The 22,073-nt window shown below is 42.2% G+C and overlaps 1 protein-coding gene across 1 annotated transcript in view; it reads right to left on the bottom strand.

Moving 5' to 3' along the window:
• meis1a (Meis homeobox 1 a) overlaps positions 1-22,073 on the bottom strand; it is a 61,288-nt gene that overhangs the window by 23,765 nt on the left and 15,450 nt on the right. Inside the window, exons 8-10 of the mRNA XM_046046790.1 lie at positions 21,201-21,347; positions 19,647-19,758; positions 7,811-7,956 (exon numbers count right to left, since the gene is read on the bottom strand). Of these exons, the coding sequence (XP_045902746.1) occupies positions 7,811-7,956; positions 19,647-19,758; positions 21,201-21,347 (405 nt within the window). The remainder of the gene's footprint in view (positions 1-7,810; positions 7,957-19,646; positions 19,759-21,200; positions 21,348-22,073) is intronic.

Below are 22,073 nucleotides of genomic sequence, written 5' to 3' on the forward strand. Positions count from 1 at the left end.
GCCTGGACGAGCACCAAACTGGTCAGGGACCGCCAGGGCTGAGCTTTACTGATCAGTTTTACTGCCTGTGAAGGTAGAGCTTATCTGAGTTCATCTGAAGGAGAGGTTACAGTCCGACAACTAAAGGAAGGAAACTGTCAAATTTACAGTTTTGCTGATACAATATCACATCCACACTACAGCGTGTTTGCTCTTTGATGGATCGTGAGTCCGATATTGGAAATGAACAAACAACAACGTATGAGTTTTCTGACTTTTTTTAATGTTTTTCAGTTCGTACGAAGTGTCGTCTGAACATGCCTGAAGTCAAAAACCTAAAATGTGTGCTGTCACAGAGAGGACAAATCTACAGTCTCTCCTCAGAGACATTCATGGTGTTGGATTTTGTTGTTCACACAAAAACTTCTTTCACACCTGACCAATCACTGAGTAAAGTAGGCATGACTGTCAGATTACTGAAACCGATAATTCAGATGCAGCCGCTTCAATTCAGACAGCAGAAAGGTGTGAAGGTGTTTTACACCTTATACACCGTTTCATCGTGTGGAGTGGGGGGAGGTGTTGTTTAGTGTCGCAGTAAACCTGTTAAGAGGCTGTAATTACTACTCATTTAGAGAGTGCGAGTGTGTGTGATAGCATTTTACAAACATGTCAGCGCTGGTCCTGATCAAACGTAAAGGAAAGGAATTTATTTACAGGAAGAAGTTTAAGATTATTACTGGGAAAAAAAGGGGGGGCGGGGGGGGGGGGACAGCTCGATTCTTTCCCCCTCCATCTGTTGGCAGATCGGCATCTCCTCCTCGCTTCATTATCTGACGGACGCTCATTTACGCTGTCAGGGAAGAAAGGCTGCTCCGTGATGTATGTGACCACATGCTGGACATTTTCTGTGTATATGTGTGTGTGTGTGTTTGTGTGTGTTGGGGTCAATAAAGGCGACCCCCACAGAGAGCCGGGCCCTGGGGTCCCTGGGGGGCCTGTCACAGAGGTAATGGATGATGTTTTCACTACAGGGTGAGACAGCCACAGAACAGCCTTCCTCACACTGCAGAGAAATGAACGTCTGATCACAGAGGCCTTCATTCTTAACCAAACCCAGAGAGGCTCAGATTGGAGGGTGAGTTTTATCAGACGGCGGTCCAGACAGCTGGAATTTCTTTTCTTATATAAGAAACCTTTGTGTTGTCTTGTCAATTGAATTTTATGTAATAATAATCAAACAAATCATCAAAACAACCTCTGACCTTGTTGGACTGAATCTCTGGGTGTCTGTTGTTCAGAGCCTTTACGTTGGTCAAGAATTTTTTTTTAAATTATACCTTGTTTCTGATTCAGATTCACATTGAATTACATTTAATACACAATATACTATAAAACTTCTATTAATAGCCCGGGATTTTATCTGCTTCAATTGCTGAACTCCCCCTGGCTGTATGGGACGGGCCTTTGATTCCTTTCACACAAAACTGGCCTGAAATTTTGATATTTTTAACAAAACAAAAGGGTTAAAATGCCTGTAACGTTACCGTTAAAACCCCTGTGAAATGAATTGTTTAACTCTCAGTATCCAGGTCTGATAACATTTGAAAAGTCTAGAAGAGCTGCACAATTAATATTTTAGTCTTGTTCAAATTAGCGTAGGGGTAAACCGGAAGACAGCTTGCTTGGCTGGCAGAAGTCAACACAGTGAACGCCATAACGCTACCGCCAGCTAGCGTTTTGGCAGTGTAATTGTGAAGTGGAAAAGACACATGCCTCTGGTGTGGGAGACCCAGGTTCGATTTCCACTGAGGCATTTACCATTGTGCCCCTGAGCAAGAAGACACTTAGCCCCTAGTAGCTCCAGATGTGATTGACCTCTAACATATATAGCTGTAAGTCGCTTTGGATAAAAGCACAAGCTAAATGTAATGTAATGCAGAACAACGCACAAATCTAAATGTGTGGACGTAGACTCGACGCAGAAGTACAAATCATGATTTAGACCCAGGAACTAAATCAGGAACCACACGCATTGTAAAGAGGGCTTGCTGAACAAATTTGTTTTTTAAATTGTCCAATTCACTGACAGTGCCATTTTGTATATCCACTAGGGAGCAGATCTGACACAGCAGAAAAAGCTGCAGCATTATTAGTTTCCCATTAAAATGTTCTGCTGTTGCATCTTGGAGAAGTGTAGTCCTAATGTTTATTGAAGACGCGCGTCACAAAAGCGCTGCAGGAACATGGGATACACGGGCCATCATATGGGCTCCAAAAACATTCCTGCGATGGTCATCTGAGTTTCTTGTCATTCTGATTTTTTTGCACACATTTTCATTCTTGTTGTTAGCTTATAATCAACCATTGATTACTTCCAAATCTGTTGAGCTAATGATCTCCATTTGTTAAATCTGTGGCGCCAATGATTGGGCTGTAATGATGGCTGGCAGGTTTGCCAACATTTGAATATGATGATGGCCAGAGACTCAAGAGGAGATGCCGCGACCAGGCTGAAGCGATGGTGTTTTCATTTGATGCGTTTGATGTCTGATGGCGTTATTAGAGTGAGACTTCCTGTACGCTCATGGATCTGGTGAGGTGGTGATGGAGGTGGGGGTTGGGTAGGCAACCGAACACGTGTTGGTGCCTGTGGGTCGCCGTGGCCTCGCCATCACCCACATCTGCAGCTCTGTGGCTGTAAACAGCCGCTGATGGATGGATGGAGGTGTCCCGGCGCCCTCTGACCCCTGATGGTTGGAGGGCAGGGGGCTGCGAGGTCAGCGCCCGGGCTTCCTGCTAACTCATCTGTCCCGCTCGGCTCAGGAGGCCCATTCCTCAGCCGGGCCGACAAGCAAACGGGGTCGAAGTCCTTCTCTGTAATTGTGGCGCTTGCTTTGAAGTTTGGGAGTCGTTTCTCTCGTCTCTTCATGCAGAAGGTTTTTTGCAAACTCTGCCGCTCTGTTGTCGCCGTGCTGAGAAGCACTTGGACGTGCAAAGTCTTTCCAGCTGTTTTCATGGAGGCTCATGTGTAATTTTTAAGCCGAAGCAGCTCTTTAATGAGTTGGGTGACTGTAAACAAATGGTAGCGTACACACAAAGTGTCCCCACCTGTTTATGCTCGGGTTATGTGAAAAAGCAAATACCATCTGTGTGCGGGACGGGAGGTGAATTACACACTAATTACATTAACAGGGATCCAGTTGATTTTTGCACTTTTACATGAAACAAAAAATGAAAACATGGAAAAGCCGGGAGTGTGTGTGTTTGTGTGTGGCGTAAACAGCACGTCGGCTTGTGGCTCGGCTTTTATGAGCTTTGGCTCAGAGGAGGCTGCAGGATTTTGTGTATGACTTCAGGGGAGGCAGCCATGAAGCCAGAACACCCTCCACCAAGTAAATGCAGTGGACGAAGTATTCAGATCCTTTACTTAAGTAAAAGTACACCTCATTGTAAAATTACTCCATAACAACTAAAAGTACTGCATTGAAAATGGAAAGGAAAATGTACTTACATTTATTCATTTAGCTGATGCTTTACTTAAAGTATAAAAAGTAAAAGCACTCAATGCAGAAAGACAATGTAAAAGCAGCATTTTACTGTTGTAGCTGGTTGTATCATGTAAATGCTCCGTACTTGTATAGCGCCTTTCTAGTCTTTTCGACCACTCAAAGCGCTTTTACACTACATCTGCATTCACCAGTCACACACATTCATACACTGAGCCTAAGTGCTCAAACGGAAACTAACATTCACACACATTCATACACTGGCGGAATAGCCGCCAGGGGCAACTCAGGGTTCAGTATCTTGCCCAAGGACACTTCAACATGCAGCCTGGCGGAGCCGGGGATTGAACCGCCAACCACTAATTGATTGTAAAATTCAGAATATTGTGATAAATGTTGTCACAATTGCCCAGGGCTCAGTGTGACACCTTCATAATGCTTGCCTTGTCAGTCTAAAACTCAAAATTATTACAAATACATTTATACAAATACATTTATATTACGTTTACATGAAAAATGAATGTAATGTGTAATGAATGTAAAACTGTTGGATAGCTTAATTTATAACATATATTTTTAAATCTTCATGTACTTTGTGTGTATAAATCCTACTTAAGTAACTGAAGCTGTCAGATAAATGTAGTGAAGTAAAAATTACAATATCTCCCTCTGTGATGTGGAGGAGTAGAAAGTGGCATGAAAAGAAAATACAAAGTAAAGTACATATTAGATATGTAAGTGCTTGAGGAAATATACTTAGTTACCACCACTGAGTAGAAGTATTCATTATGCAGTTTAAGCAAAATTATGTGCAGGAGCTTTTTCAGTCTTAATGAAGTTGCCCTCTGGCAGTCATGTAAAATGGATTTAAACCGCAGCTGCACGTTTTCCATTCTGTGAGTCGGTGAGTAGCCCCTTTAATATCATGTTGTTAGATTGCTTTCTCAGCTTTGTGTTTGGATGCTTGCATTGAATGTTTCTGCCCTTCACACAACCTTAACCTCCAACAGCTAGTGCTTCTTTTCCCTCCCTTCCTCAGGTGCCAGTGTTTCCTCCCCCTCCCACCGTTCTTCTCACCTCCCATCTGCTGCAGGACTTGTTGTCCTCCAGGTTCAGCTCAGAGCCCTGGCAGCGGCCCCGACCCCCGCCGAACGGGGACCGATTTAGCCTCTCTGTGTTTGCAGGGAGGAATAGGTGATGGTGGTGTTTGGTTGTTCTGCTTGACTCAGCCAAACTTATGAGTCAGTCACGACTGGGATTTTCAGTACTAAGCCGGGTCCTCCCACTTTTACTGGTCGATTCATTTCAGCTTCGTGCTCATAAAAAATAATATTTCCTCTGGGTTCTTATATTCTCGGTATTAGAACGATTGAAAGGTGATTTATTCTTTATGCTCATAAACAGGAGAGGAGATTTTAATATGAAGTTTGGTGGGAATAATTTTTGTTCTGATCCTTTTGGACAAACTAATTCTACTGAGCAAAATGAGCTTTCACTCTTAATCTGACCCTGCATGTTGTTACGGCAATCTGAAAAACTCAGATTGATTGTGTACTATTCCTCTTGATGGGGGACGACGCAGTAAATACTTCACCAAGTAGCTGCTTTTGTGTTTTATTGGTAACGATACTATTATAAAGTATTCAAATTCTAGATGTGCACACATGACACCTGAGAGGTTGTAAATGTTTGTTGTTGCACTTCAGGAATGTTATTTGTTGATGAGGCCCATAGTTGGAGTCAGTTACACTAAATAACCTCACAGATTTCACTCCCTAGCTGCATTAATGGCCTCTAACGTTGGAGAACTTCATAATTCTACTTTAGTTTATTCTGTCAAACCAAAATTTTACATATGTACAAAAATCCATCCTAACTCTTGAATCCATATTATGTAAGTATGAAATATGTAAGTTTGTGGGAGGCAGATAAATGGAAATAGTGCAATGAAGTGCATTTATATAGCCTGTCCTTGTCTACTCACCACTAACAGTGACGAGAGGGCGACGCTACCTAGCTTGGTTGGCGCCTGTAATTCATGTTAACTGAGGCCAGTTTAAAATGAAATGTACTTACTGCAAAAGATTTATAGCTGACTCGTAATTAACGTCGCCGCTGGTTAAATGTACACAGTGCAGCGGATACAATTCACCTTTTTCCTGTCTGACAGCTTGCCATGGTAGAGACTTGTCAATCACAAGCCCTAAAGCCTCCTCTGCTTCCTGGTCTCTGTTCCTCTAAATGTGACCATAATTTACTAAATGAACATCATCCTGTGCTGAAGAAGACTTGAAACTAGCGACTGAGACCATAAACTCATCAGGAAAGTGTTTACTGAGGGAATAAATCAGCTGAGAAGTACAAACATTTTCTCAGAGACTTCTAGACAATCACACTTCTTTCTGCTGGCTGATGGAGAGAATGCAGGTTTAGGGGCTCTTCAGCACTGGCTTCACATTTTAGACCCGGAAGTTTCCGCTTGTTACCAGCCTGGGAGCAGTAAGTGGTCAGTGTCTTGCTCAAGGACACTTAGGCTACGTTCAGACTGCAGGCCAAAGTGACCCAAATCCAATTTTTTTGTCCATACGTGACTCAGATCTGATATTTTTCTGACAGTGTGAACAGGCCAAGTCACATGGAATCTGATCTTTTCTTTTTTGACGTCTCTGTTGAGCAGCTGTTTTCACAGTTCTGCTGTAGACGGAGCCGCGGTGAACAAAAAAGCTCCACAGAAGACATTATGATCATGTGGCTCTCTTCCTCGCCATCATCTGCTCACAATTGCTCAATTCTCTTACACTTGAAATCCACCGGACCGCGCGCTCTCTTCTGAGTTATATGCATGCCACTTGTGTCTGTGCTGACATAGTGGTGAGGGAGAGAGTTGGGGGCAGATGCGTTGTACAATGGCAGAAACCGTAACGAAAAAAAGAACAGAAAGTTGTGAACATAACAACGTTATGTGCATGCTACTTGTCCGTGTGGACACAGTGGAGAGAGTTGTGAACCCTTGTCATAATTCAGGAGAAATGTGACCCATGAGAGGACAATAAAAAACGGGAATCTCCCGTGAAAATTGAGAGTGTTAGCAAGAATGAGCTAACTGGAGCTAACCTCTGTGGCTCTGTTTACTTCTGTACGACAGCGTGCTGCGCAAGACGTCGGGTTATTCTTTTGTGCACATGGGTCATTTTCAGTTCACACTGGAGTCCGATATAGGCCACATCTAAACAATAACATGAACCGTCAAAACGGTCAAAAGGCCTGGAGTCTGAACGTAGCCTTTGACTTCTGATTACTAGATGAATGCTCTCCATCCTGAGCCAGAGTTAAGCTGCACTATGCATTATTTCTATTTTATTAATGGTGAACATGTTTTTAACTTTGCTAAGCTCACAAGTCAACAGTAATGATCAATTATGATGATGAAAAGAAACCAAACTTGAATTTGAACCAATGAACACCTTTTGTTTGTACTGAGGTTGGACGTCTGAGCACTGAGTGATTCTGGGGCATGATTCGTGAGCAACCCCCCTCTTCCCTGTTTTCAGTTATTTTCATGCAGTGATGATGATTCATTTCTGTTTGAAGCTTGGCAACACTTGTTAGCGCTTACTCCATTCTGTTATGCATCATTACAAACACTGTATTGAAGAAGTGCAGTGGGTCGCTTTCAGGAATCAATGAGCAGAATTGGACATCCAAATGACATTTCTCCAGTATAAAGTGATTTGAAAGTGTTTGTTCATGTCACAACACTGCTTTCCGCCTATCAGGACACCTCTGAACAGCCCACGGGTGAAATACCTGGACCACAGCATGGGTCAAAGGTCATCACACTGGACTGACAACATCCCCAAGTTGGGGCCAGGTAAGAAGCAGGGTCGGAAATAGGGGGTGAGGAGGAACACAACTTCAAAGTACATTAGGGGCAGTGGGGGGGGGGACAAGTGAATGCCAGCACAGAGGTGGAAGGTCACAGGTTCAATCCTCCAAAACAGCCACAAGGTCTGGTTAAGTGCTCCTAAATAAGTCGAGGTTTCAACTACAGTGAACTGTGGTGGTTCCTTTATGATCCAATAACGAAATAAAAAAGTATATACCCATCATGTCTTCACGTGCACCCATACAAAATGAGCTGTGTGTAGAGAGTGTACTGAGTGTATGTAGCAGGCTATACGCGACAATACTAGAAGGTACCATAATGACTCAACATGCTAAAGTGCTAGCATTGCTCTTAGCATTGCACCCATGGATAATCTGGACCACATAACTGAATTTCTACTTTCTTAACGTTTTGAGCAGTGAAATGGTGCACTTACAGTCAGGTGCTGAAAAAGCCAGGCTCTCAGGATGTTCGTGGCCACTTTGGGGAAGATGCCTCTTTTTTTGTTGTGCAGTTTGTCTTTGTCGGGGTCGTCATCGTCCCCTGTGCTGGGAGACGCCATGCCGTTATCCAGACAGTCCCCTGATCAACACATAGAGGAGAAGAAAGAAACCCACGAACTTCACTTCATAGTCTTGACAGGAAATCGACTTTTTCATACATACCAAACAAGTCAGGCTGGTTGGTTCATATCTGACTAACTTCAACAATTAACTAGACCTTTTAAGGAGCTGGCATGAACACCCCCCCTTCACAAATTCAAAAGACAAAAATTACTTAATTTCTTCTCGAATAAGTCAAACAAAAGTTTCTCAAAGCTTAAAGATGATATATATAGATGCAGTTTAAAATGAGTTTTAATTTGTCTACACTAACAAAAACCCTGAATATTCCTGGTAGGTTTAAGTCCATGTGGTCACTAAACGCTGGTTCCGCACATTTTAGCCAGTGTACATGAGTCCTCTCAACACTCTCCTGCCCATATAAACACATAAATATACTCATGTACTTTCCCTGCACAGATTTCCCCAGTTGATTCAAACTGATGACCCTGCAGTGACCCTCTCTGGCCGTGTTCTGACTCAGGGTTCCCACTCTTACCAAGGGATAATTTTCCAGGACTTTTTCCACGACATTTTCAGTGATGATCTAGCTGACAGGGATGACGTCATACACTAATATGCTCCTCACTGCAAAAGTCTATGGCTTTGACGTATATATGAAAATATCTATTACATGCGTAGAAGTTAGAACAAATTGATCTTGCCTTGTTTTAAGGTTATGTTTAAATAGTGTTTTTAATGCCAGTATTGTGTTTGTGTTTCTTTTGGAAAGTGTTCTATGCTTGGCAAGTGCTTTTCTTATGAATTATATTTTAACCACTGCAGCCTCAACACCAATAAATAATAGCTGCAACACATATAATAGCCCACAAATCCTAGCATTCTATTGAACTATAGCTTTCTAAAATCACTGTGGTCCTGAGGCCAAATGCAGTGTAACGGTACAAAAAGCTATTTTAGACATGTTGCTCTGTGTACATCCTTCGGACCACACAGCAAACTTGGTGTATTGATATGCAAGCGTTATACAGTCCAAAAACTGGGACTATTTTATAGGTGTGCAAATATCACTAGTTAATTAATGTTCTAAAGAGCGAGTCACAACAGGAAATTAAAGCAAGCCGTGGTATAAATCAGTTATCACACCATATTTTAGGCCCTTTTGCTAATGAAGCTAATCACAACTCACTGTGAGCTACAGCTAAAAAGTTTCACCATGTTACGGTCCGTTTTATTGTAACGTAGCATTGCCTAGAAGAGACAATGCTTGCAAAGAAAAAAACAGTCCTGTTAGACGTTGGTATTTAGCCAGTGTTTGTTGCAGCTGGGCTCCCATTCATTGTTCTGACCCTGGCTTCCTATTCTTATCCAACTTTCTCAATACCAGGAGCGTAGGAATGAACAGCTATTGATGGGGGACGGGCCCATCGAGAATGCTTATGTTGAGGGTTCAGAATTGTGAGCCACGGCTCTGCTCAATACCCAACACATCATCGCAAATCATTGCTCTTAGCCAGAGTTTAAAAACAAACTTTAAACCTTTGCAGGCAAATCAAGCTAGCAAGCTCATCAACTTCAGCAACTGAACCGGACATGTTAAACTTTAATCTATAAACCTAATAAAAACTACCACAGTTACCAACCTGCAGTGACTAATATTTAGCTTTGGAGAATAACTTACTTATAGAGATTTTTGGTCACTTGAATTAATGTCATTCAACCTTTGTGGGGTCCAAAACCGAGCAACTGCAACATCGTCAAGTGTTGTTGCAGTACCCCTCCGCTGCTGAGTTTGTCTAGTGCGACCGAGGAGGACTTGACAGCGCGATTGGTTGGTGGCCGAGGACCATTTCTCATGCTTCCACGTTGGAAAGCCACCTCACCACCATCATAGCAAACCATGCAAATAGGTTAGTGATGTCTGACACACAAATCCAATCTGATCACTTGCAAATTATGTACAGATGGTCTGATTTGAGAAACAAATCTGATTCTCCTGCAGTCTGAACAAAGCCTCTGTGCCGCACCATCCCCCCGCAGGTTTGGGATTGTGGCACATAATGCAGCATTTACACTGAAAACCACTAAAAGCTGCCGGGTCGGGCGTTTTTACTGCACTTTCTCTGCCTGTTTAATGAGGCCCATTTTCTCCTCAGTGTTTTTAATAGTGCCGGGGCAAGATTAGGGCGACGGTCCCGGCAGCCTGCAGCAGGAGCTCCAGGCCCTGCCGCCCTGCCCTGAGTCAGCGAGTGGACAAGGGCCTCGCAAAGCCTGAACAGACGCAGGATTCTGCCGCACAGCAGAGCCTGAAAAGGTGGAAATAATCATAAAAATGATGCGTAACTCCATAAACAAGCTCTCAGCCTCATTAGTCTGAACCGCAAGCTCCCCCAGGCTGATTTACTCTCCTCTACCCGCACTCCCTCGCTCCTCTCGCTCTCCTTAGAGAGCTAAGGAAAGAGAGGTCCAAACCCAACCTGCTAATGGTTTGTGACAACTCTGCTTCACAACATGTGAGCCAAAGGAGAGGAGGAGGAGGAGGAGGAGGAAGGTTGTGGTTGATGAAGAGGAAGAAAACAAGAGGGAGGTGAAGGAGCTTCATTTTGTGATCACAGCCGTAAATATCAAAAGCTGCTGCGCGGTCGGCCATGTGTGAAGACAGATGGGAAGAGACACGACGGGCAGTGGATGAACACATTATTAGAAGAAGTGTGATTTTCATCGTATATGCAACCAGCTGACAAGGTTCTCATACATGTCACCTCCACATTAGTTTTGTGTCCATTAAAATATTTCTCTGGTTTGAAGCAAATTTCTGAATTTGTTGCAAAATGAAATGTGAATTACAAAATCTGCGTTTCCATCACCTGTTTTAATATAAATACATTCAAGAGAGCATGACGATATTACGTATTCAATCGAGCACCAGTATCTTTGACACCTCAGCACAAACACTGTCCACAGCAGGAGGAGGAACAACAACATCAACATGTATCTGTAAAACCTGTCAGCCTTTGTGGCATCCTCTGTTTTTAAAACCTTTCCAGCTCAGCCAAGAGTAACAACCTTTTTTTATGGTGTTTCTGCTCATATTACTTACAGCAAAAATGTGTCATGAAAATGTGTGAAAAAAAACCATGTGATTGAAATACAATTCAAACAAAATGAAAAAATCATACATATTTTTTCTGTAACGTAAGCCAGTCAACAGGCTGGTATAAAAACGCCACTTCTGCGCAACTTCACCGTCAGCCTATTTGCCCACATTTGTTCAGACTTTTTTTCCTACCAGCTGTTGTTTACGCGGCTAACGTTGCTGCATTGGCTCATATGTTCAACCAATCAACATACGCTTATGTCACTCAAGGTTCCTTTTGTGCTGGGAGGGTAACCTACTGTCAAGTAGGAGCTTAAAAAGTCCCTCAAAACGACCTTCTAACAACTACGATCGTTCCCACTTCTTGCAGTGTGGACACAAAAGGTGGGTGGGCGACAGCTGTTCCTCCGTCATCTCTCAGCCAATGAACAACTAGGGATTGCAGACTGGCTGTGTGACAGCTGTAGCCAAGTAGGAACACATCCACGGTGAGACAATGCAGCTGTAGCTTCTTGTGTGACTGTTTTTCTGTTGTAAATCAACAAACTGACCAAAATATTCTACTACAGAGACACTCAGGAAACAATTTCATTTCACCAAAACTTTGCTGAATGCACATTAAACATGCCAATAACAAGTGTTAGCTTGCCAAAGAGTGTTCTTCCAACACTCCTTGAGTTCTGTTTGCACATCATGAATCTCTCTCGCTCTGCTCTACACATGTGATAAAGAAAAAAACAAATACATGAAGCAGTCCAGTCGTGCTGCTGCCTGCCTCCTCCATCGCTGCGCTCTTTTAGAACTGTTTGTACAAAATTTTATTATCCGTGGTCTGTTGGAAGAACGCTCACTGGAGAGAGAGAGAGGAGGAGAGAGTCTTTATTTTCCACCACATTTCCACTACGGACCATTTCCCCTCTCTGCTGGCGACGGTGGGAGGGGTCAGATGAACGAGAGCCAATCCAACGCTCTAATAAAGGTGACCTCACTGCTGAGGCCAGACCTGGAATAAAAACACTGAGACGGACTGAGATGACGCTGAACACAACATGTCCTGCTGGGAGATTTTAAACACTTGTAGGAGGCTGGAATGGCTCTAACACACTATACGGCCAAAAGTATGGGGACAAATGAACATTGCAGTCATAAATGAGCAGCCTGCGCCCTCCTGGTTTCAGCCTCTCCACCATATGTTTGCACATGGCTGCAGGGATTTGCTTCCACAAGAGCATTAGTGAGGTCCAACACTGATGTTTGGCGTTCCAGTTCATCCAAAAGGTGTTGGATGGGGTAAAGCGTGTTGGAAAGTGGTGGGGACATAAGGGCTCAGGTGAAAAAATCGTTTTTAACAGTCATCAGAATATGCAATTTTAGGAAATATAACTTGGGGTTGGTATGAGGTCAGAGAAGATAAATACAAATTACGGCGGGTTGGTAAAAATACTGCATAACGGCGCATCAAAAGGGCATAACATAGTCCCTTATAGAGTCAACAATACAAAAGTACTAAGCATAAAACTCAAGTAATCCATCACATCCACACCTGCAACAGAATGTCAACACCAAAACCACATCTACTGTAGAGAAAGGCACCAGTGCATGTACGTCAGCCCAGCGAGAACAGGCCTGTCCAATTTCACTGCTCTAAAATATGACTAACATTATTAATTAATTTAGATGTTGTGTTAAACTGTTGTTTCAATGCAGCAAACTTTTTAACGTTAAAGACATGTTCACAGGGAGAGAAAATTTGGAAACTGAAGAAATTTTCTCTCCCTGAAGAAGAAACTGTGTGAAGAATTTGTTAAGTTACTGATCGGTGCATGTTTTTGGGTCATTTTAGAATCAGAATGTTTGCACAATGCACATTTGTTACTGCTATATTTTAAATTGCATTGCATGTTTTCTTATAGTGCAAATAAACCTTTCACAAAGCATTTTCATTTGTAAGCTAACACTTCTTGGCACAAGCTATTTTTCAAAACATTTTTGACAAATTATGCATTTTTGTTATGCTGCTTTTTGATCACCCCCTGGTTATCTTCTAGAAATGCATTTCTTTGTGTGAATTTTAAACAAAAGATGTGATGAAAGGCGTTTTCACTGCTGTCGTGCCCTGCATGCAAACATTAGGCATTGATAATGTGAGGGAGAGCTACATATATGCCTGTTAAAACAGTTTTCAGTAGCATAGTAGGTCCTTGACATGGTGTCACACTGCCAAAGTTTGGCTTTTGCTGAAACAACACCCCTGGCTGGAACTAGTCATTGCTGTGACTGTGTGCAGTGCGACAGTGAGGTTGCCAGGTTTGGTACTATTGTGCACTAACCATCCTGCATCCCTAATAACCTGCTATAACTTCAGAAAGAGAGAAGTGTCGAGTAGATGGACAAAGTGTTGCTCCAGCAAGTAACTCCCCCTCAATCTATATTCAAAACAGAAATGTAGCGGTTGGCGGTTTCCCCTTGCTTTAATGCTAAGCTAGGCTAACCACATCCTGACTCGAGCTCTGTATTGAGCACACCAACATGACACTGATGTCGATCCCCTCATCTCAGTCTTGGAGAGAAAGCAAACAAGTTTTCGCTCCACATTGAATGACCGAGAAAGCCTATTCAAAATGACAGTAATATGGTTTTTTATGCTGAGGACATGTTTCTGTGTTTATGTTCTCCATGATGGCAAATTAACACAGAGCACCGGCCAAATATGCCGGGGCGTTTGGCCGTGGCTTCTGAGTTAGCCTACAGTTAGCAGATGTCATTTGAAGTCCTGCTGAACTGAGGTTTTTCAGTAACGTCAAAGAAATCTCTTATTAACCACTTTTGGCTCCGTCACGGAGGTCAACTGGGGGGCTGGCTGTGTGTAAGAGATGTTTAAATCTCTACCAGTCAACGGAGAGCGAGCTGAAGCAGCATGTGGTCTGGCTGCTGATACATCCAGTCAGAGCGAACAGTCTGATAAAGCAGATTTGTTTCCAGATGGAGGTGTGACACATTTTGTCTCCATGGTCTGTGCTCGAAAACACCCCGAGTTGGAGCTTTACAATTTAACTCGAAGGGAAGTTAATTTCTTTTACAGACTGGATCTTACTCTCCAAGTTTTGGTTATTGCCGACACAAGTAACCATATTTCGTATCTGAGGCAAACAAGACTCAGAATCAGTAAAAACAAGTCTATGATGTCTGTTACAGCTGGCCTCTGCCTTTACAAACTGCATACGTATGTGCACTCGTTAATGGGTTGCATTAGTTCTGCAAGATCTAATGCAAGCTTACAACTTGTTCTTTTCATGTGCAGATTGGTTCAAATATAGTTAGAGCAGCAGCCCACCATACCTGACAGAAGTTTGCCCTACAAAACCTCCTCCCTTTTAGGGCTTCGCTTTCCATTACAAGCATCTCGCCAAGACCCCTGGTCCCTCTCACTTCGACTCATCTTCTCAAAGGCTACGTTCAGACTGAAGGCCTTTGTGCTCAATTCAGATTTTTTGTTTGACAGTTCACATTATTGTGTAAATGTGGCCCATATCAGACTCCAGTGCGAACTGAACCTGAAAGTGACGCATACGCAGAAGAATAACGACGTCACACGCAGCAGCACGCTGTCGTAGTAAACAAGGAGCCACAGATGTTAGCTCTGGCTAGCTCATACTTGCTAACAGTCCCAATTTTTACAGTACACTTCTGGGTTTCATTGTCCTCTCACGGGTCATATTTCTCCTGAATTATGACAAGGGTTCACAACTCTCTCCACCGTGTCCACACAGAAAGTAGCATGCACATAACTCAGAAGAGAGCCCGCGGTCCGGTGGAAGAAAGGGAATTTGTAAGCAGTTGATAACGAGGTAGAGAAAAAGTAGAGCCACACGTTTAATTATGGCTTTTTCGTTCACCGCAGCTACAGCAGAACTATGGCAACAGCTGCTCTAGAGTGACATCAACGTCGCATCAATTCTGACTTCAATTCTGATTGTCCAGACACAGGTCGCATTTTAAAATATCCGATCTGTATAGGATTTGGACCAAATATGAAAATGGCCCAAATCTGAACTGTAAAAAATCAGATTGCAAGTGACTTGGTCTGTTCACACGGTCATAAAAATATCAGATCTGAGTCACATATAAGCTAAAAAAAAAAAATCGGATTTGGGTTACTTTGGCCTGCAGCCTGAACATAGCCGAAGCCCCAGGCTTCAGAGGCAGCAGCAACGTCTAACAGAGAGATGGGGAGGCTAGTACCACTGCCCCCGCTCAGGAGTTATTCCCCACTGTTTGTTCTCACTGTTCTTTCTGACTCATCGATACGAGCGCCATGGCATCAAATATAATGAGCCCGAAGCTTTGTGTGGACCCGGGACGTGATCACACACGTTTTGTACTATACACTGTTGCAGGCAAAGGAAATGTGGGCAGTTCTTTGCAAAACTTCAGCTTTAAAGTTTGGATTTAACCATAAACGACATTAAGAGTTTACAGCCATGCTAACGGCTCTGTAATAGGGTGACCAGACGTTTTTGTGGCGTGTCCCAGTCAGGAGCTGTCACCGGAAATGTGCCCATTTTTAACTGTGTGTTAATCATAGAATGTAAAAAGTGTTAACAGACCTAAAATCAGATTTTCCGTGGCCAGAAGGACTGAACAGCAGAGCAGACAGGTGTCATGCCGAAAAGTGATTGTCCGCCAAAATCTAATTGCCGTGCAGTATGTTAAAGCTGTATCCCTTTTGCAATCATCCTTTTGACTCTACATTATTTAACTTGCTGTGTACCAACCAATCCAGTCCTTTTTACCTGTTGAAATACCTTTAAAGGGCCAAAACAACCCATAAAATGCATTATTCTACTTGCCAGAAAGTTATTGCAGGCTCTACTTATTGACAGAAAGGGTATTTCTGCTCTGAAATGACTTGATTATATTCATGTGGGTTATATTTGACAGATTATAAAACCACAATTGTCCCACTTGTCATTTATAATAAAAAAAATATATTTATGACATACGGACTACCAAACCAAAAATGTCCCCAGTTTTCATTTCAGAAATCTGGTCACCTTATACTGTGGTGCTGGAAGCTAAATGCTAACACATCTTAGTTAGCGAGTTAGCATGGTAGCATTTTAAACTTGAAAGTTTGACCTGGTGATGGGGGGAGTCATTAGGACTCATCGTCTGAATGGCAATCCTCCTGATAGTTTAGACACATTTCACTAAATGAAATGGTGCTTAGATGTTATTGTCCCGTACAGCAGTGAATACTGATCTGCAAACCACAGGAGCATGTTACTTTTCCAGAAACACAAATAAAAGAAACCCTTAATGAGAAACAGAAACTAGCATGAAAACACCTAACAGAGCCAAAGTCCGTCACACGATTAAGGCTGATGTACGATGGGATTGTATTTGCTTGTTTAACAAATCTCTTTATATATCAAACTCAGCCATGGTGGTTGTTCCTTTCTTTGAAGGTCAGACTCACAGGTGAACCCGCAGTGGCCCCCCAACAGTGGTGTAAAACTGTAAATGTGGGCAGCAGATAGAGAAACCACAGGGCCTGTTTCAGTTGGCCCACTAACAGACGCATGCTAACAGAACCGGCTGGACTGAGACCAGCAGCTGCTGGACACGTCTGTGTGTGTTTTAAAGTGGGGCTGCAGTTGGTGTGTGTTTATTCTATCAAAACGTGTATGCACATACGTTTCTGCATTTATGTCATTATCTGTGTGGCATTGTTTATTTATTTTTAAGGTTTATCTGTCAATTAAATTTTATTTATATAGCGCCAAATCACAACAACAATTATCTCACAGCGCTTTTCATAAAGAGCAGGTCTAGACCGTACTCTATGATGCTATTTACAGAAGCCCAACAGTTCCCACCAAGAGCAAGCACTAGGCGACAGAGGCAAGGAAAAACTTCCTTTTAAGAGACAGAAACCTCGAGCAGAACCATGGCTCAGGGTGGGCGGCCATCTGCCTCGACCGGTCACAAGTCTTCTTCTTCTTTTCTTTATCGATTAACTTTTTTCTTGATTAATGAATAAAATTATTATTTGGCCTTCAAAATGTCACAAAATAGTGACAAATGCCAATGTGCATCAATAATTCATAATACTGTTCGTTCTCCCCGTGGAACTTTTTTCCATTCAACCAATGAAAACGCACGAGTCTGACTACTGGTCTATTTATGTGTTTACTTGGGTTAAAAACAACCTGCGAATATTCGCCCTTAATCTGGTTTACTAAGGCAGTGTTAAATTAAATTACAATAACTTGATCAAAAGGATGCCGAAAAAAGTACATCATGATGCAGATTAGTTGAACATATAAATTCATGCTTTGATGGGTCGGTCTGCAAGATGACAAGCAAACAACTTTTAAAATGCCCGTCTTCTTAATGGAGTTCGGATAGGTCAGCTACTGTATGTAAATCTATCATTTTCACACCATTCGCTTCTCACCTAATTTGTATCTATTGCGTCGCACAGAGAGAATTTGTGTCTCTGTATGTAATCAAGAATTTGGTTGGCATCCCATGTGAGCACACAGTAATGGGTAACATGAACACACGTCTTCTTCTACACTTTAACTTCTTGAACTCGATACGACTCCACAACACAAACCACAGTAATGCGCATCTAAATATCTGTCACGTTGTTCTTTCTCTGCAAATAGTTGTATTATATTTCTTTATTCTTTCATTATTCTTATATAACTTGCATTTGTTTATTCCATATTTATATAGTTCTACATTTATTTATGTCAACTGTATGTTTGTCTTCATGTAGCAGCTCATCACCAAAGCAAATTCCTCATATGTGTAAAACACTACTCGGCAATAAAGCTCCTTCTGATTCTGTTTCTTCTGATTGAACGAGTGACCAAACAAAAATTCAGGTTGCAGCCTAGATAGCTAATTAGCTGCAGAACAACTTATCAGCACATGTCAACATCAGTAAGTTTAGATGCTTAATGTTGCGAGTCCTTGTTCTTCAACACCACTGCTACAAAACACGGTTTTTAGCTTGTAAGCTAACATTTACACCACAGGTTTGGTCTCCCCACACCTTAAACATTCAGCCATTAGTTAGACTTTTTCAAACGAGCATGAAGACAAAGTAAACATTGACGGAAATATACTTTGCGAAAGTCCTATGTCCATTTCTGCAGGTGTTTTAGACTGTGTGCATGTTAACTTTCTGTGTATTGTAATGTATATTATTAATGGATGATTCAGTGAGTGCAAAGCAGGCTGTGTTATTTCAGTTTCCCTGAGTGTGTATGTGTGAGTGGCGTTCTGGGACATAAAGCTCTCTTTCTTCCAGCTTTGCTCAAAGCTCAGGTCGTCTGTCAGCCTTTATAACTCTCTCACTCCCTCTTTTTCTCTACTGTGTCTCCTCTGCAACCCTTCAAATTTAACGTTACAGGTAGCTTGTTTTAATTCCTTTATATACTTGTAACTATTTTAAATACAGGTAGCTAGTTTAACTACTTTATGTTTTAGCTCAGGGGTTTTCAAAGTGTGAGGTGGGCCTCCCAGGGGGGCTCCAAACAGTTTCGGGGGAGGCTCAGTGAATGGAAGTGAAACAATATTACATTACTTATTGCATTAGTTCTGAAAAGCAGATCACATAGAACAGCCTACATGTGTGAGAGTTCAGAGAGACAGTAGTATTGGGGAACTGTCTTCCCCCCAGAGTCAAAAACTAAACATACTTTAGGACAGAGCTTTTTTAAAACTATTTGGTGTAGTCGGATTTTATGTCAAACAGCAATATTAGGCTATTTGGGCTCAAATGTTGAGTGTCTATAGGATCAAATGGAATAATCATGATCCCATAGGCATCCAGGAATTGAGCGAAACTTACCAAGTAAACTAAAGATGTGGTGTGGGGGTGCCTGTTTCCCAAGCTTTGTCTGAGGGGAGGCCCGCAGTCTCAGACTTTGAAAAACCCTGCTTTAGCTAGTTTAGTACCTCATATTTATACAGTGCTTCAGTAAAAGTACCTAATTACTTTCCACCACTGACACACAAGACTTTCATTTGCATTACTAAAATACATTTTTTTTTTTTTTAAATCGGTAAAATTATACCGTTATAATCTCAGTGTTACAACGCATTTTAACCCGAAATTAAGTGTTTTTTTAATAATTCACCAACACTGGGAAACATTTCGGCAGCAGATCCAAATCCATGAGTAAAAGAGTAACGTTATTTCCTGTTACAGGACTCCGATGGTCGAGATTGTAAGCAGGGTGCAAACTAAGAGGGAGCTAGTCTCCTCTTAACGGTAAGATGGTAGCTCCCCTGATGGATCATGCGTAAATAGATTTCTATAGGCCGTGTGTTTTTTTTTTCATGATTAGAGAGGCTGCTGTCAGTTCATCCAGACCGATCCTGTCGGAAACCAGGACAGAGAAAAATACACACACTGAACAAACTTGCACAAGATTTTGGCACGCAGACTTATATGTACTACTGGAGATACGCTCATTAATTCACATATGTGTACTTTCCATCCAGAAATACACCTACATGCTTGCGCAGTATGTTTCCATCCCTGCTGTTAGCCCAGTGTGATCATGGGTAAAATGCTCCGTCAGTAACCTCACCTTGTTCGCTGCTGTTGTCGCCGCTGTGAGACGTGTGTCCACCGCTGGACGGTCCCGGTGTCCCGGCCGATCGGATCGATGCTGCGTCGTCATGATCTCTGCTCCATGAAAGCTGCAGGGAGGACGACACAGGAGGACATTCAATGAGACAGAGCAGAACAATGACATCTAATGTGATAAAACATTAGAACTTTTGTGAAACTATTGTCAGTTAGTGTCCACAGGAGGAGTTATTGTTGATGAATACATTAAGAAATACTTAATATTGCATTGTAGTGTGAAAGTCAGCCTAAATAAAAAATTAAAGGGCATCATTGTCCCACCCACACTGTTTGATTGACAGGTGATGCAAAAACACCTCATCTAAAAAGAGACTAAAATACAAGAGGATTATCATTCCACCAAAAGGAGGCCCTTGAAAATGAAACCAGAGCTGCTGTTCATCCAACACTAAGCTGCTCCAGTTCACACTTCTAGGTGATTTAAAGGGTTAAAGGGCTGACAAGTGCCTGCTGAGAACTTCGCTGCGAGGCCGATTTAGAACCTGCTCGGCTGGCTCAGAAAACAGACACAAGCTGACTTTTCACCCCTCGTATTTTAGCTTCTCTGGGAAAAGACAGAAGTCTTCACAAGTCCAAGAAGAAGCAGTTTAAAACAGACACTTATTTCTAGCTGCAGATGTGACTCTCACAGCAGGTGGATCAAATGTATCTGCTCATATTCTAGTTTCCCTTTTTTGGGGATTTCAACGTATCAGGTTTGTTTAATGAACCCTGCAGAGCTCACTCGATTGTAGCCAAAAAAGAAATAATATCGTGTGATCAAGGTCCTCTTAGGACGCTTTTCCAGGGCTTTCAACCACATGTAAGGTTCTCTATCGCCAACGCAAAACTGAGATTAATGACGGGATGTTTACAATAAAACTCCTGGAGCTTGTCCGCAATTACCGACATCATTATGATGTCTCATTAAAACCATAACCTCCTCGAGTGTCGCTATGTTTGGTTTGTTTATGTTGTGCAAATTCGGAAGTTGTCAAGGAAGATAATCCAGTGTCTGTGAGGGATGACCCGGTCCTGGTCTGCCTCCTAGCGGATTCAGGTTTAATCCTCCAGGTACACGCAAAGTACGCAGGCAAGTATGTGAACTTTGCCGTTTGCGACGCCGACGCCTGTCTACACCTACGCATTGTTAAAAAGCAAGTATGTCGGAGGCTTAATGTTGCACAATCCATAATAGAAACTGTGATTTAAACTCACCTGGATATAAAACTTTATTAATCCTGAACGTGGGAATGCTGAGTTAACGAGTGAACGCAAAAACAAGGGTTAAGGGTCTTGCTCAGGGACACATTTGTGTCTTGCAGTGGATTTGAGTCCAGGTCTCTCACACCAAAGGCACGTGTCTTATCCACTGCGCTATCACCAGTACAATAAGTCAAACATTTAAAAGCTTGCAGCGTGTTTCTGTACTATCCAGCAGTATCATGACAAGGCAGTGTGGAAATTAGCAGCAGAATATTTTTCTTTTTCCAGGAAGTGACAGTGAGCTCACCTGATCCATGTTGTTCCCCGATGACCTGATGAAATCCTCGCTGTCTGATTTGTTTCCATCTGTGTCGTCTATAACCAGATCGATCGGCATTTTCCCTTTCAGACAGCTGATGTATCGATGACAGAAGTTATCACAAAGCTCATGAACCTGGAAATAAAATTTAAAAATACATTAAAAATACAAACAACACAAGGACAGTAGGTGAGAGGTTATGTGAAGACCTATGTACGTAAAGTATGTCAAGCCCTCGGCTAATGACTTCTCCAAAAGTCAGGAGTCAGCCAACCTGCAGTACAAAGAGACGAGATTGGAGGTGTTGGTTAGAGCTGCCCTGCCCCATAAACAAAAACACACCAATTTTTAATTTTCATGATTATTTTCACATTTTATGACAAATTGAAATCCAGGTAATTCCAAAGGGTTCACATACTTTTTCCTGAGACTATAAATGTGGTATCTAGTATAAGATCTTCATCAGTATAAGTTTATATCTAACACAGATTCTCACTCCCGACTCGTCACATATTGATGCTTGGTCAAGGCCCTTTGGCGTCGCTTATTAACGCCCTGGGTAGCCCTTTAGCGTAATTTACAGGTGTTTAGGGCTCCGCACTCAAGTTAGCAACAACAAATATGCAAAAACCGGTAAAGTTAGCAACAATAAATATGCAACGTCTGGTTAGACTTTCAAAACATTTCGAAACATCGCCATTTTGAAACGGCACGTTATTAAAGTTGTGAAACTTTGCGATTTGGTTAGGTTTAAGCACAGTATGTACTTGGTTAAGTCTAGGAAAAGATCATGTATGGGTTAAAATAACTACGTACGTCAGTTAAGTAGTAAGTTAACTAACGTCACTTACGTCAATTAAT

Source organism: Micropterus dolomieu, linkage group LG01 (genome assembly GCF_021292245.1).
Source record: "Micropterus dolomieu isolate WLL.071019.BEF.003 ecotype Adirondacks linkage group LG01, ASM2129224v1, whole genome shotgun sequence".
Taxonomy (NCBI): Eukaryota; Metazoa; Chordata; class Actinopteri; order Centrarchiformes; family Centrarchidae; genus Micropterus; species Micropterus dolomieu.